The 12,310-nt window shown below is 33.0% G+C and overlaps 1 protein-coding gene across 4 annotated transcripts in view; it reads right to left on the bottom strand.

The window, feature by feature from the left end:
- The window catches only part of LOC123703402 (protein sickie), a 136,217-nt gene extending 124,263 nt beyond the window's left edge, over positions 1–11,954 (bottom strand). For all 4 annotated transcript variants that reach the window (XM_045651357.1, XM_045651366.1, XM_045651374.1 and 1 more), the window contains exon 1: positions 10,599–11,954. In XM_045651357.1, the coding sequence (XP_045507313.1) occupies positions 10,599–11,939 (1,341 nt within the window). In that variant the 5' untranslated portion in view covers positions 11,940–11,954. The remainder of the gene's footprint in view (positions 1–10,598) is intronic.
- Between the last annotated feature and the right edge of the window lie 356 nt (positions 11,955–12,310).

The following is a 12,310-nucleotide window of genomic DNA, read 5'->3' as shown; positions in this document are numbered from 1 at the left end:
AGTAAGTATTATATAATACGCCTTATTTCTTGTAACAGTTATAATCAAGAAAGTAACTATCAATTTTTTTATGTACGCATTGCAATGGGCTATATAATTATTAAGGACTTGAGAAAACTTTAAAATAATAAAGTATTCTCATCACGGAGGTTCTGGGTTTAAAGTCAAGTAAAGTAAACTAGGGTTTCAGTCTAAAAGCTCTTTGAAAGCTCACTCAATCCAATCACTTACATGGCCGTTAAAGGACTTACGTAGAAATACCGCAGATCTTCCACAGACGACACAAAATTTAGGCTACTAATTCACATGAATTAAAAAGCGATGAATTAAATGTATTAAATTTTCAGTTTTGAATAAAGACAAATAACAACATTAATTCACAAAAACAAAACACTGCGTATAATACATTAATCCAAACCTCGTTATACGTTATCCAATTATTCACATCACTCAAATCTATTATTAACTCTCACTCGATAATCACCGGAAATAATGGCTTACGTTGCTTTTGATTTCTTCCTAGGAGCTTCGTTTGACTGATTGAGCCATTTTTAGTTCAATGCGAGGAAGGGCAGTGACGCTGTGAGCTCTCAGAATAGTACCATCGTACCAATTATCGCCCCTGTCATCCGTCACTAACAGAAAGGGGATCTAGACAAATATAAAGGATATTCATTTGAAGTTTGATACTGTGTTATTTGAAATCATTGCTGATGTGTACAGTGCAAATCTAAGGGCTATTATAATCATAGATTGTGTTTATGTAATTTAAGAAATTGCACTTGTTTTAATTAACGTATGATAGAATAAAATACTTTCTACTTAAACCATTTATCTTTAAGATAGTACATGAATGCATTTCAGAGAACAGAATCCAAATTAATATCGTCCATCGCCTCAGTGAAATGAAATAAAAACGTCAAGTTCAGACATCGATGCGCTTGTTCTGTGTAATTAGTAAAAGTAACGGAGCGGCTTAGTAGCTACTTACCGCTCGAAATTAATCCCCTTTGAAATATAGAACAGGAGCCCGTATTAAAATGAATTATTGTTGAGCTTTGTAAGCAATGCAATGGAGCTTCTATTTCTTTCCATTTAGAAAAGTCGATACAACGTATCGAAATCTTAAGTTAATCGATCTAGACAATACGTTTTTATAATGTTATAAACTTGATACCAAACAATAAGTTATGCAGTTACGATTGAAGACAATACGTACAGTTAAGCTAAACTGCAGAAAGATCACATCTTTCTGCAGTTTCTTAACTTTCTAGAACTTAAGCGTTAAACTTTTGAAGTTAAAATAAGTATTATTAGAGCTTTCGCAAAGCTTATACCACGCTACCAAAAAAGGATCGATTGTAGCTTGATTACGAATAATAATATTTAAATGTCCAATTAAACTTGAATCACGTAGAATGCGGAAGCATATTATAAAATCCATATATCACTGGAATAAAATTAAATGGTTACCCCATTAAGAGCGTTAAACAACGGACTGTCATTTGGAGCAGCCATAATTCAGAGAAGAGAAAATAATTTACTGCTACTAATGAAAACAAAAATAAACCCGCGCAGGATATGGACATTTTACTGTCCTTTTATATGCACTTAAATCCTTTTATTGAAATTTGTCTTTTTTTTTTATTGTGCGATAGGGAAGCGCTTGACCACGATCTCGCCTGATGGTAAGCTGAGATGTGGCCTAAGATGGAGCGCGCTTCCCTAGAAGGTACCCGTTCACTCTTCGCTTGAAGACCCCCATATTGTACTCGTCGGGGAACACAGACTCAGGAAGCATGTTCCAGTCCCTCGCGGTTCGGATGAAGAATGTCGATCCGAACCGCTTTGTCCGGGTACATGGAACGTCCACCATATGGCGATGCCTAGAGTCTGTGCGCCTCGACGATCGATGGAAAAACGGGGATGGCGGAATTAAATCGTGCAATTCAATGTCTGTACCAATTTAATTATATATTGATTAAAATATGTACATCAAAAGTTCAAAAACCTCTTTTCAAAACAAGAATTGTAAAGTGGTCGTGGAAATTGTAGAATTACTTCGCTATCAACATTAATTTGAAAGAATTAGACACATTGTAGCAGTTATAAGCTATTGTATTTGCAATGAGTTGCCAAATTTAAAATCAATTCAATAAAGCAAAGCATGTTTTAATGGAAAGTAGAAAACACATTGTTTACTTATTCCACCACATTGAATATTGTTGGACTAAATTAAGTAAATTATATTGGAGTAATAGCTATTACCTAACAAATAGAATGAAAATTTATTCCCCTTTCTCACCACTATTTGTATTATTACATGAAACGCTTTCAAAAAATCAATGTCATTGTACCATTGAATTCGTTTACATAACGTGAATCCGTCTATTTTAAATGCATCTATTTTTTAATCTATTTTAAGCCATATTATTATGTTATCTGTGGTTAAGAGCAGCTTTTTTTGACATTACTCCAGACAAAACTCCAGTCACTCGTTTATGACTCGTTTAGAGTACATGCATCATTGTAATTGCTGTTTGGGGGAGGCATACGTCTTCCAAGTGACACTATAGTATGTTGTATACACGGAGAAATTGTTCATATATCAGTCGTGAGACGCGTAAATAATCCAACCCCCTTACATCTTCATCTTGAATATATTTTAAGTTTAATAATACATAAGCTCTTCCCTGTTATTTCAGCTTTACATGTGTGTAGGTATATGTGCTCTATGAACAAAAAAATGGAAAAACGTGAACTTGAAATAAAAATAAGATGTTCTTACAAAATATTAATGATCAAATAAGACTTGCTTTCAAATATTATTTATTTAAATACTTTATTGTACTGCCAATAAAAAAATACAAAAAGAAAACTTATGCTAATTAATTCCGTGAAATTATGACTTGTGATATGTGTGATTATCGCAGTGTATTCAACCTAATAATATACTCTTCAAAATCTATATTTAGACGGGTAGTTTTATTTATCAAAAAATAGAAAAAAGTATTCAATAAATAAATGCACACTAACTATTCAATTTTTCTTAGTAGCAGCTCAATATTTCGGCAATTTGTAAAGTCTGTGTCTTATTTTGTGTTGAAAAATGTAAGCCAACGCACCTTGTAGATATATATCTATATATATAGTGTGCATTTATTTATATATATAGGGTTTAGAGGTAAGTAAGGATAAAATGAATGCACCCTCATTCACTCGATAAATAGACACTTTGGGGTCCAAGATTTGGCCGGAAGAAGGTTTGATGACGACATAGATATAAGAATAAAATAGACACGTTTTGTTGTAATAAAACTTTAAAAAAAAATGCATTATGTTCTAATTCCATTGGCACAAGCACAATATAAACTGTGTTAAGTAATAATTACTATTGTGATTATTATTTTTTTGTTTATTTATATTTTATAGTGCTAAATTTCGTTAATACAAATTGGCAAAGTGTTCCTGCGAAAATGTAGAGCTTGTAGCAACAACACAACAATCTATGAGCTACAGCAGAAGATCAAAAAACAGTTTTATCGAATAACTCGAAGCAATGGTCACAAGTAATGAATGCTGATAAACGCTTAATTATACATATGAAATTAATCTGTCCCATATCTATAGTGTTCTTTTATAAATCCATTATAAGCATAAAATCACACAGTATGCGCCTTTAAATATGTTTCTGACACTAACCCGATACGGATCGCAGCCAAACAATTTGCGTATCCGGGGTAAGTTATGATATTGTTCAATTTGGCAATGCACCAATAAACATTAGGTATATGCATACCTTTATATTAACATAATATAATGTATATCCTTAATTAATTTCATGTTATTCTAATTGCCGTGAAATGACAACACAATAGAAATCAAACATAAAATTGATAAATACAAATATATAGAAGCGATTCCTTTTTAAAATACAAAAACATTCAAAATATTAACTGGTTCAACTACTAGATTAAAAACTTTTATTCCACTACAGTGCCACCGCTTCAGATCTCAATTTTGCGAAAGAATAAACTTAATCTTGAAAACTGGCAATCGTCATGATAATAGAGTAAAGCAAACTTGAAAAAGGTCCATGAATGGATTTTTCAAATACATATTTAACAACAATGTACTTTCATTAAATTTCTCTATCCGCGCTTCACAAGCGCTGCATTGTTTGCGACTAACCCGTACCGTACAGAGCGCTACAAAACGGTAACTCGTGCCCGGAAATCACGATTAACAATAAGCATTTGTATCCAATAAATATCGAATATTCAATCTAGAATCCAGTTCATTACTATGTCCATGTCTCTCGGGCAACAAGTCTACAAGTAATTAGGTTATGGGCCCCGCGCGTGAGCGGCATGGCAACGTCGTCGCCCGCGGGCTCCCTTTGATTTCACTTCAAAACGACTTTCCTAGAAAATGCCCGTCTTCCATCGCTATTTTAGTTGCATTTAAATTTTCTGGAAATTTTCGTCTCACTATTTATACAATTTATATTTAAAACAGTTTGGTTGTTCTGTAACTCTGTTCTGTTAAGAAATGTAAACGATTTACACATAAATGGTATAACATAACATACAAATCTACAGAACTATAAATCAGCATACTTTTATACACAAGAGATACTTGCATTATTATAAGTTATATAATTTTTTTGTAGAATGACATAATCTCATAGACAATCACACAGCGAGCAGCCTCACGAATCATTTTGCTTCATCTTTGTTATATAACAGGACTAGACCGTGTTATATCCCTCTTTTCACTAAATTACCTGTACAATGTCAGACTAAATTAAAAGCCAGATTAAAAAGTGTTTCAAAGATGCAAGTATGAACAATGTCTACGATAGGCGAACAAAATGATGGCGGTTCCGTCATTTGCAAGGATTAAAAACAAAGTGAAACAGTTTGAAGAGAGGATAAAAGAGCATACCCGTTTATGTGGAGGGCTCTTGAGAGGCCCGAGCTCTTAGTCCACGGTATTCCAAGTGTTTGTATTCCGCGCTTACACTCATTAGCGTGGCTTCCCGCAAAATGTTTCAGTTAAAAGTGTTCGAGCTACCAAACTTTAGTGCTGTAGTTTTAAAAGTGAATCTGGTAGCAATTTTCTGCACACGAACAATTAAAAGCACAGAAATTTGATTTCATTTTTAGTTTAATAGTATTAAGATGCTTTATAATTATTTTAATGGCATTGCCACCACAGTACGCCGAATGACACAGGTTAAAATCCCTATCCATTCGTTTCTATTACTTATTTGAAGAATTCTCAAAATATAGGGCACCGTATTACCTATATTATACTCGCACAAGTGATTTAATTTCCTTAACATTAATGCTTATCACATTTATCAATAATCAGCAATAAACATTATCTATTCCTATCTAGGTAAACTAGGTTTATTGTTATCGACTCAATAACGTATTCGCTACAAGCCTCAAGTAATCAGGCATCAGATTCACACTGCCGTCTGCATCGTATGAGTATGTGATTCGCGTAGCGATTGTACATTAAATTACAAATAAGACCATCGATGCATTCTTTCCACACCATACCAGAACCCATTCTTGGCTTTGGGTTGTATGTAGATGAGGTTCAGTTTACTCTACATAATAGTTAAAAAATACATAATACAGAAGTCTACGAAACTTACCTAACTTTGGGCAACAGGGTATATACTATGGTACATATTTTGTCCTATAGCAATGTTCAATGAGAATACTCCTTGTTTTAGTTACGGAAAATGAAAATAAAAGTTCCTTAGCTTTAAAAATGAAATTGCATGAAAAGTGTGTTTAATCTAGACACGCGGCAGCGTGTCAAGCCGAGTTCAAGCGAAGAGAACTGGCGAGCAGCAGCCGTGTGTATATTTACACGAACCATTTCGAGCCACTTTTCACCCCCTTATAACTCGAAAACTATTTAAGTTATATAAACCAAATTTGGTACATATCAAGAGTACCTCAAGATAAACAAGAACCTTAAATTTCATAAATACAGATTAAACAGTTGCGTAAATATTAATATCCAAAAATCGCAATTTTTAAGACTAACTGACTTATAGACATATTATACAAAACCTAACCCACATCCAGATGATCTAAAAAGTTCAAATTTTGTAATCAACTAGGTAATAGTGAGTGTACAAAGGAAAAAATCCGAAAATACTGAATTTATTTGTATTTAATTTTTTTTTCAATGACATAAATTTTGTTTGTATGGAAAAATGGAAAAGTTTAAAAAAAAAGAAAATAGTATATTCACCTTACTAGTCTTAAAAAATAGATCAAAACTAATCAGTGGCCGAAAAAAATTTTGAAATCCATCAATAAATGACTGAGATATAGATTATTGAAGTTTACATATTTTAGGACGAAATATCTGTAGATTCGAAGCGCCTCTGACATCACACTCACTCGCGCTAGTATCGCTAGGGCGGATTACTTCGATTGCATGATTTCTTTATTCAAAACTGTTATTAAACGTAAAATAAAAGAAAATTGTAATAAAAATATTGCCTTTATTGCTCATACAGTTAAAAATAATATATAATTTTACATATTCACATTTATTTATTCTTTATTTATGAATGTTTAGTTTAGTTTTAATTTCAGTGTAAATAAATAAATAAATAAAATCTTTATTTTGCTTTAAACATGGTATTCAATGGTGATACAATTATATTAATAAAGCACAAACATGTTTAGCCAATACTAGCATGCAAAAATAATTACCATAAATGGTGTAATGGAAGAAGGCTTCGTCGAAGGTCGAAATGATTTAATTTGCGTAATATTAACATGAGTGAAACATCTTTAGGCGCGTTTAGAGTAAAATTTCAAGATCGCGTCATGGCAATACCGTAACGTCATGGAGTAAGGCGACGATTCTTCTACAACGATCTTTGCATCTTGGTAATAGTGTGTGTGTACAAATTCACGCTGGATGTTTAGAAAATCATGTAATCTTTTAAACAGAAAACGAGTTTAAAAAATTGCAGATAATGACGGGGCAATGTGCGCTGACATTCATAACATACAAGAAAATATAGAAAATAATACTAAACAAACCATACAGAGAAACCGCAAGAAAAAAAAATCGTATATAAAAAGTATTATATTTAATATTTATAAAGTAAATCAAATTTGCAGAGTAATTTTCTGTTCAAAAAGTAATGATATCCCACCAAAAACATAAATGTAAAAATTGGAGCCGAGTTCAATCGTTGACTTAATTTGCCAAAAAAAGAAATGAGATCTAAATGGTGAAATGGGCAAAAGCCAATCAAATAGTACCATAAAACTAGTTAATGCTGGTAGGGTCATTGACAAAAGTGCTGATGTTGCGCTTGCTTTTGAAGATTTTTTTAGTAGTGTCCCTGCTAGTATTACCGAAAAATTAAATTCGTCATCAGCGCTTGCGGAGTCCTACTTGAGGGACCATGTTGCTGAATGTAATGTATTATTTGAATTGCGACATGTGACTGCAGAGGAAATTGTTAAAACTTTTAAAACATTAAACTTAAAAAAAACATGTGATCTCTGGGGAATGTCTGTAAATCTAGTAAATAATATTATAGAAAACATTGCCAACCACTTAGCGTTTATATTTAATCAATGTTGTGACTGTGGTATATTCCCTGATTTATTAAAGTTAAGTAAAGTTATTCCTTTATTTAAAAGTGGTGACCAAGAAGACTGTAATAACTATAGGCCAATTTCCATTTTACCAACTTTGAGCAAAGTCTTCGAGAAATTAATTTTAAACCAATTATGTAGTCATTTTGTATCAAATGGTTTACTGCACGCCAAACAGTTTGGTTTCACAAAGGGGCGCTCTACCACTGATGCTGGAATAGCTCTTTTGTCACATATATATAAAGCATGGGAAAATTCAAAGAATGCTTTGGGGATATTCTGCGACCTTTCTAAGGCTTTTGACTGTGTAGAACATACCACTCTATTACGGAAACTAAATTTTTATGGTATTAAAGGTTTATCTCAGGACCTCATAGCTTCATATCTTCAGAACAGGGTACAAACCGTTGTTGTTAATGGAGAGAAATCTCGCGGTGCGCCGATTAACATAGGTGTTCCGCAGGGATCTATCTTAGGACCGTTTTTGTTCTTAGTATATATTAATGACCTACCTTATTATTTGCAGGATATGTGTGAAATAGTACTGTTTGCAGATGATACCTCATTAATATTTAATGTGGATAGACATGACACAAATGTTGACGAAGTAAACTCTGCTCTTTTACGCATATCCAAATGGTTCACTGCTAATAATTTATTATTAAATGCAAAAAAAACAAATTGTGTTGAATTTATCCTTCCAAATGTAAAAAAGGTGAAAAGGGATATTATTTTAAACGCTGTGGATTCTACTGTTTTTCTTGGTTTGACACTAGATGAGAAGCTACAATGGGGGGCCCATGTTGCCACCACCGCTGCTAAGCTTAGTTCAGCTGCATATGCAGTTCGAAGAATAAGGCATCTCACCGATGAAGACACGGCTAGATTGGTTTATTTTAGCTACTTTCATAGCATTATGTCCTATGGAATTCTGCTATGGGGCAGGGCTGCAGATATAGAAACTATATTTATATTACAGAAAAGAGCCATACGCTCTATATATAATTTACGTGCTAGGGACTCACTAAGAGATCTCTTTAAGAATACTGGTATCCTCACAGTACCATCACAGTATATATTTAATAATATTTTATATGTACACAAAAACGCAGACTTACACACAAGAGTAGGAGATAGACACCGTTATGGCACAAGGAACCGAAATAAAATTGAAATGCCATTTTACCGGTTAGCTAAAGTTAAAAATTCATTTATGGGCCAAGGTATACTTTTTTACAACAGAATTCCTCATAGTATTAAAGAGTTTAGTAGTGCTAAATTTAAAAATTATGTAAAAAACGTATTAGTTCAGAGAGCCTATTACAGCATTAAGGAATATATGGAAGATAAAACCCATGGAGGGTTGTCGCGTAAAAACCACAGGACAGTTCTTTGGCATATTATGATATTATATACGTACAGTTACTTACATATTTTGTAAAATTAAATTGTAATACTGAAATGATTTAAAAGAGCAACTATGGAGTTTCTTGCCGATTCTTCTCCATAGATACTGCTTTCCGAATCGGTGGTAAATGTTAAAAATATGTATTGACGTTTCAAAAGTGCTTCTCGAAGAAGTCTAATTGAATAAATAAATGTTTGAGTTTGAGTTTGAGTTTGAATGTGTGCCAAGTTCTGCAGACAGTCTAGAAATTTATTTACAAAGATGTATTAAGTTCTTAGGTTGACTGAAAACTCAATTGTTTTATTTTCCCTTAGAGAACAATGTTTATTCCAAAATATAACTTTTTTAATTTGAATAATATAATTAATTTCACAAAGCAAACAACTAATGACCTATTGAACCCCATAATTTGATGAGGCTAGTTTTTAGAACCTCACAAAATATAAACAGTATGTAAAACTAGCCTCATCAAATTATGGGGTTCAATAGGTCATTAGTTGTTTGCTTTGTGAAATTAATTATATTATTCAAATTAAAAAAGTTATATTTTGGAATAAACATTGTTCTCTAAGGGAAAATAAAACAATTGAGTTTTCAGTCAACCTAAGAACTTAATACATCTTTGTAAATAAATTTCTGGACTGTCTGCAGAACTTGGCACACATTGAGATCTCATTTCTTTTTTTGGCAAATTAAGTCAACGATTGAACTCGGCTCCAATTTTTACATTTATGTTTTTGGTGGGATTTAAATATACACATACGCTTTACGCTCTTTTACATATAATGACGCCACTACGACAATTACCTACCAAATAATTAAATGGATATTTTTTCATGTAGACGAGGTACTTCCTTTGATCGTTGTCAATATCCAAACAATTAGTGCATAAAAACACCGGGTGATTGTAAGCGCTATAGTAATTACCTTCGCTTATAAAACACCGTCATTACAAAAGCGATCCCATAACATGCTCGGCTACCATTCATTATTTTCTCCAAATGGACCCATTTGGATATTAACTGCACGATTGCTTCCGAATAATGCGGTAGTGTGGAGTGATATACATCTCGTGAAGAGTTTAATGAGGGGACGACTCACAACTAACTTTGGTAACAGCGCCACCTTGTGAGGAATAGCTATACTTCGATAACCGTGGGCTTTCGAAGTGTTTCAAGTCAAAATTGTTTTATTTTGAAAACTAACATATTTTCACAAAGTAAGCGTATAAATTGTGGTATAAATATATTAAATTAGTTTAGAACAAAGATTTATTTTCAATAAATTTTTCATAAGTAACTTTTTTACAATATGCAGTTTATCTAGTCGACCATAGATGGCGCCACATTCAAAAATATGCTACATTTCCGGAGAGAAATATTGTGGATTTTCACTACAGTGCAAATTTTTTACAGAAATTATCCGAAAAAATTGGAAATAACGGTTACCCTCATTTAATACTTTACGGTTTCTTATAATTTACAATCATGAATCAAACCTAAAAAGACCATTATAAAAAGTATTTAAAAAAATCTTACTTTTATTTGATCTGTTGCCTTTTTCGCCACTGAAGGGTCCACAATTGTAATATCCAAATCTGCTGCACTTTTCTTGGCTGCTTCACTAAAAACTGCAGCATTAACATAGTGTGCTGATTTTTTCACTTCACTTGGTGAGTTCGGAGATAATATACCACTATCCGTATCACTAGCACTTGTAAATTTAGACACACTTGCCGAATGTTCACCAGGTGGCGATTTTAAGGGAATCTTTGACTTTTCCGTAGGAGCTGACTTTGCGGGAATTCTTGAGGTCTTCAAAGTTTGGGTGGGGCTAAACCCCGTTTTCGGATCAAATATAACGTAATTGTCTTTATCACATCTCACTTTGTTATTTACAGTTACCGTATATTTTTTATTTGGGCTTAAATTGAGAAAAGGATCCTCACTATCTATAGGGCTCTCGGGAATAATCGATTGAATTTTTGGAGTAATTTTTGGTATAGATTTACCGTCAATAGTCCTTCGCATCACAGTATCGTTTGTGAACTTAAGTCGTACATACTCATTTGATATTGTTCGCCGGACAGGTGAAGCTAAGAGCGATGGCGGTTTAGTCTCTTTTATATTAGCTCTTTCGTGTAAAAAATGTATCTTTGGTTTATCCATAGCTTTTGCTGGTGAAAATGGTAACTTTAACTTGGATATAACTTTATTTTTTTGCTTATCTTCACCTAAATCTAAATTTCTAGATTGTACTGTGGCTTTATAAATCGGAAGAACACTTGATTTACTCTCTGTTTTAACGGTTTCTCTAGATACAACGCTTCTTCTTACAATATCTGAGGCTTTATTTATCTTTTTAATTGATAAAGGAGCATTGAGTTTTCGCTCCTTAATCTTTTTAGGTATTGATATGTCTTCATTCTTAGTGATTTGGGTTTTTTCTTTTGTTGAAACAACATCTTGCGACTTAATAAAAGTTTTACTTCGATCACATTTCGTGACACCATGTTGACTTCCTACTGAATTGCACACGGAAGAATCATCCAAAATACTTTCAATTAAAATATCAATATCACTTTCAGAGTTACTTTGTGATGTCCTATTTTCATTAATGATACACGATATTCTTTGTTCTATTTCTACGAGAGAATCAGTCTTGTCATCTCCATTGAGGCTTTTTGAGGTACCGCTACTTGTGTCCGAAGGTGTTGAAGTTTCAACAATAACATCGTGTGCTTTAATTGTTGTTCTTGTAGAATTTTCTGGACACGACGATCTTCTCTTGACTGTTCCCGTTTCAGTTGATGGGGAATCCCAATCCACTTGTTGTATTATACACTGGCCATACTTTTTTGAACGTCTAGGACTAGTCATTATATAATTTCATCTTTTAAAACTTATTCCTAAACAATTTTCAAATTATTAATGCTGTTGTTGGAACAGTGATCGATCTTAAAATTAAAAATAATCTATAAATAATGCTATTTAGTTTCAGTCCTCATAAAGTGCTGGTCGTTTCTAATCCTAGTAAAGTATAATCCATCAGTTAGGAGTTAGGACATTGCTTAAGACAATATACATAACGGGAAAACTACCATAAGTACCAATTACTTAGATCGCAAAAGGTACAATTAGTAAAGTGAAACAGAGTTAACTTCTCAGACAAACTTGCGTAGAGATTTTGACAAATTGCTCTCGTGTGTCCCGTAGTTTGTAACCCAATTACCGGAAAAGTAGTAGCAATA

Source organism: Colias croceus, chromosome 2 (genome assembly GCF_905220415.1).
Source record: "Colias croceus chromosome 2, ilColCroc2.1".
In the NCBI taxonomy this organism is placed as follows: Eukaryota; Metazoa; Arthropoda; class Insecta; order Lepidoptera; family Pieridae; genus Colias; species Colias croceus.
Note: the sequence above shows the minus strand (reverse complement) of the source record. Positions and strands in the feature narration are given on the sequence as shown.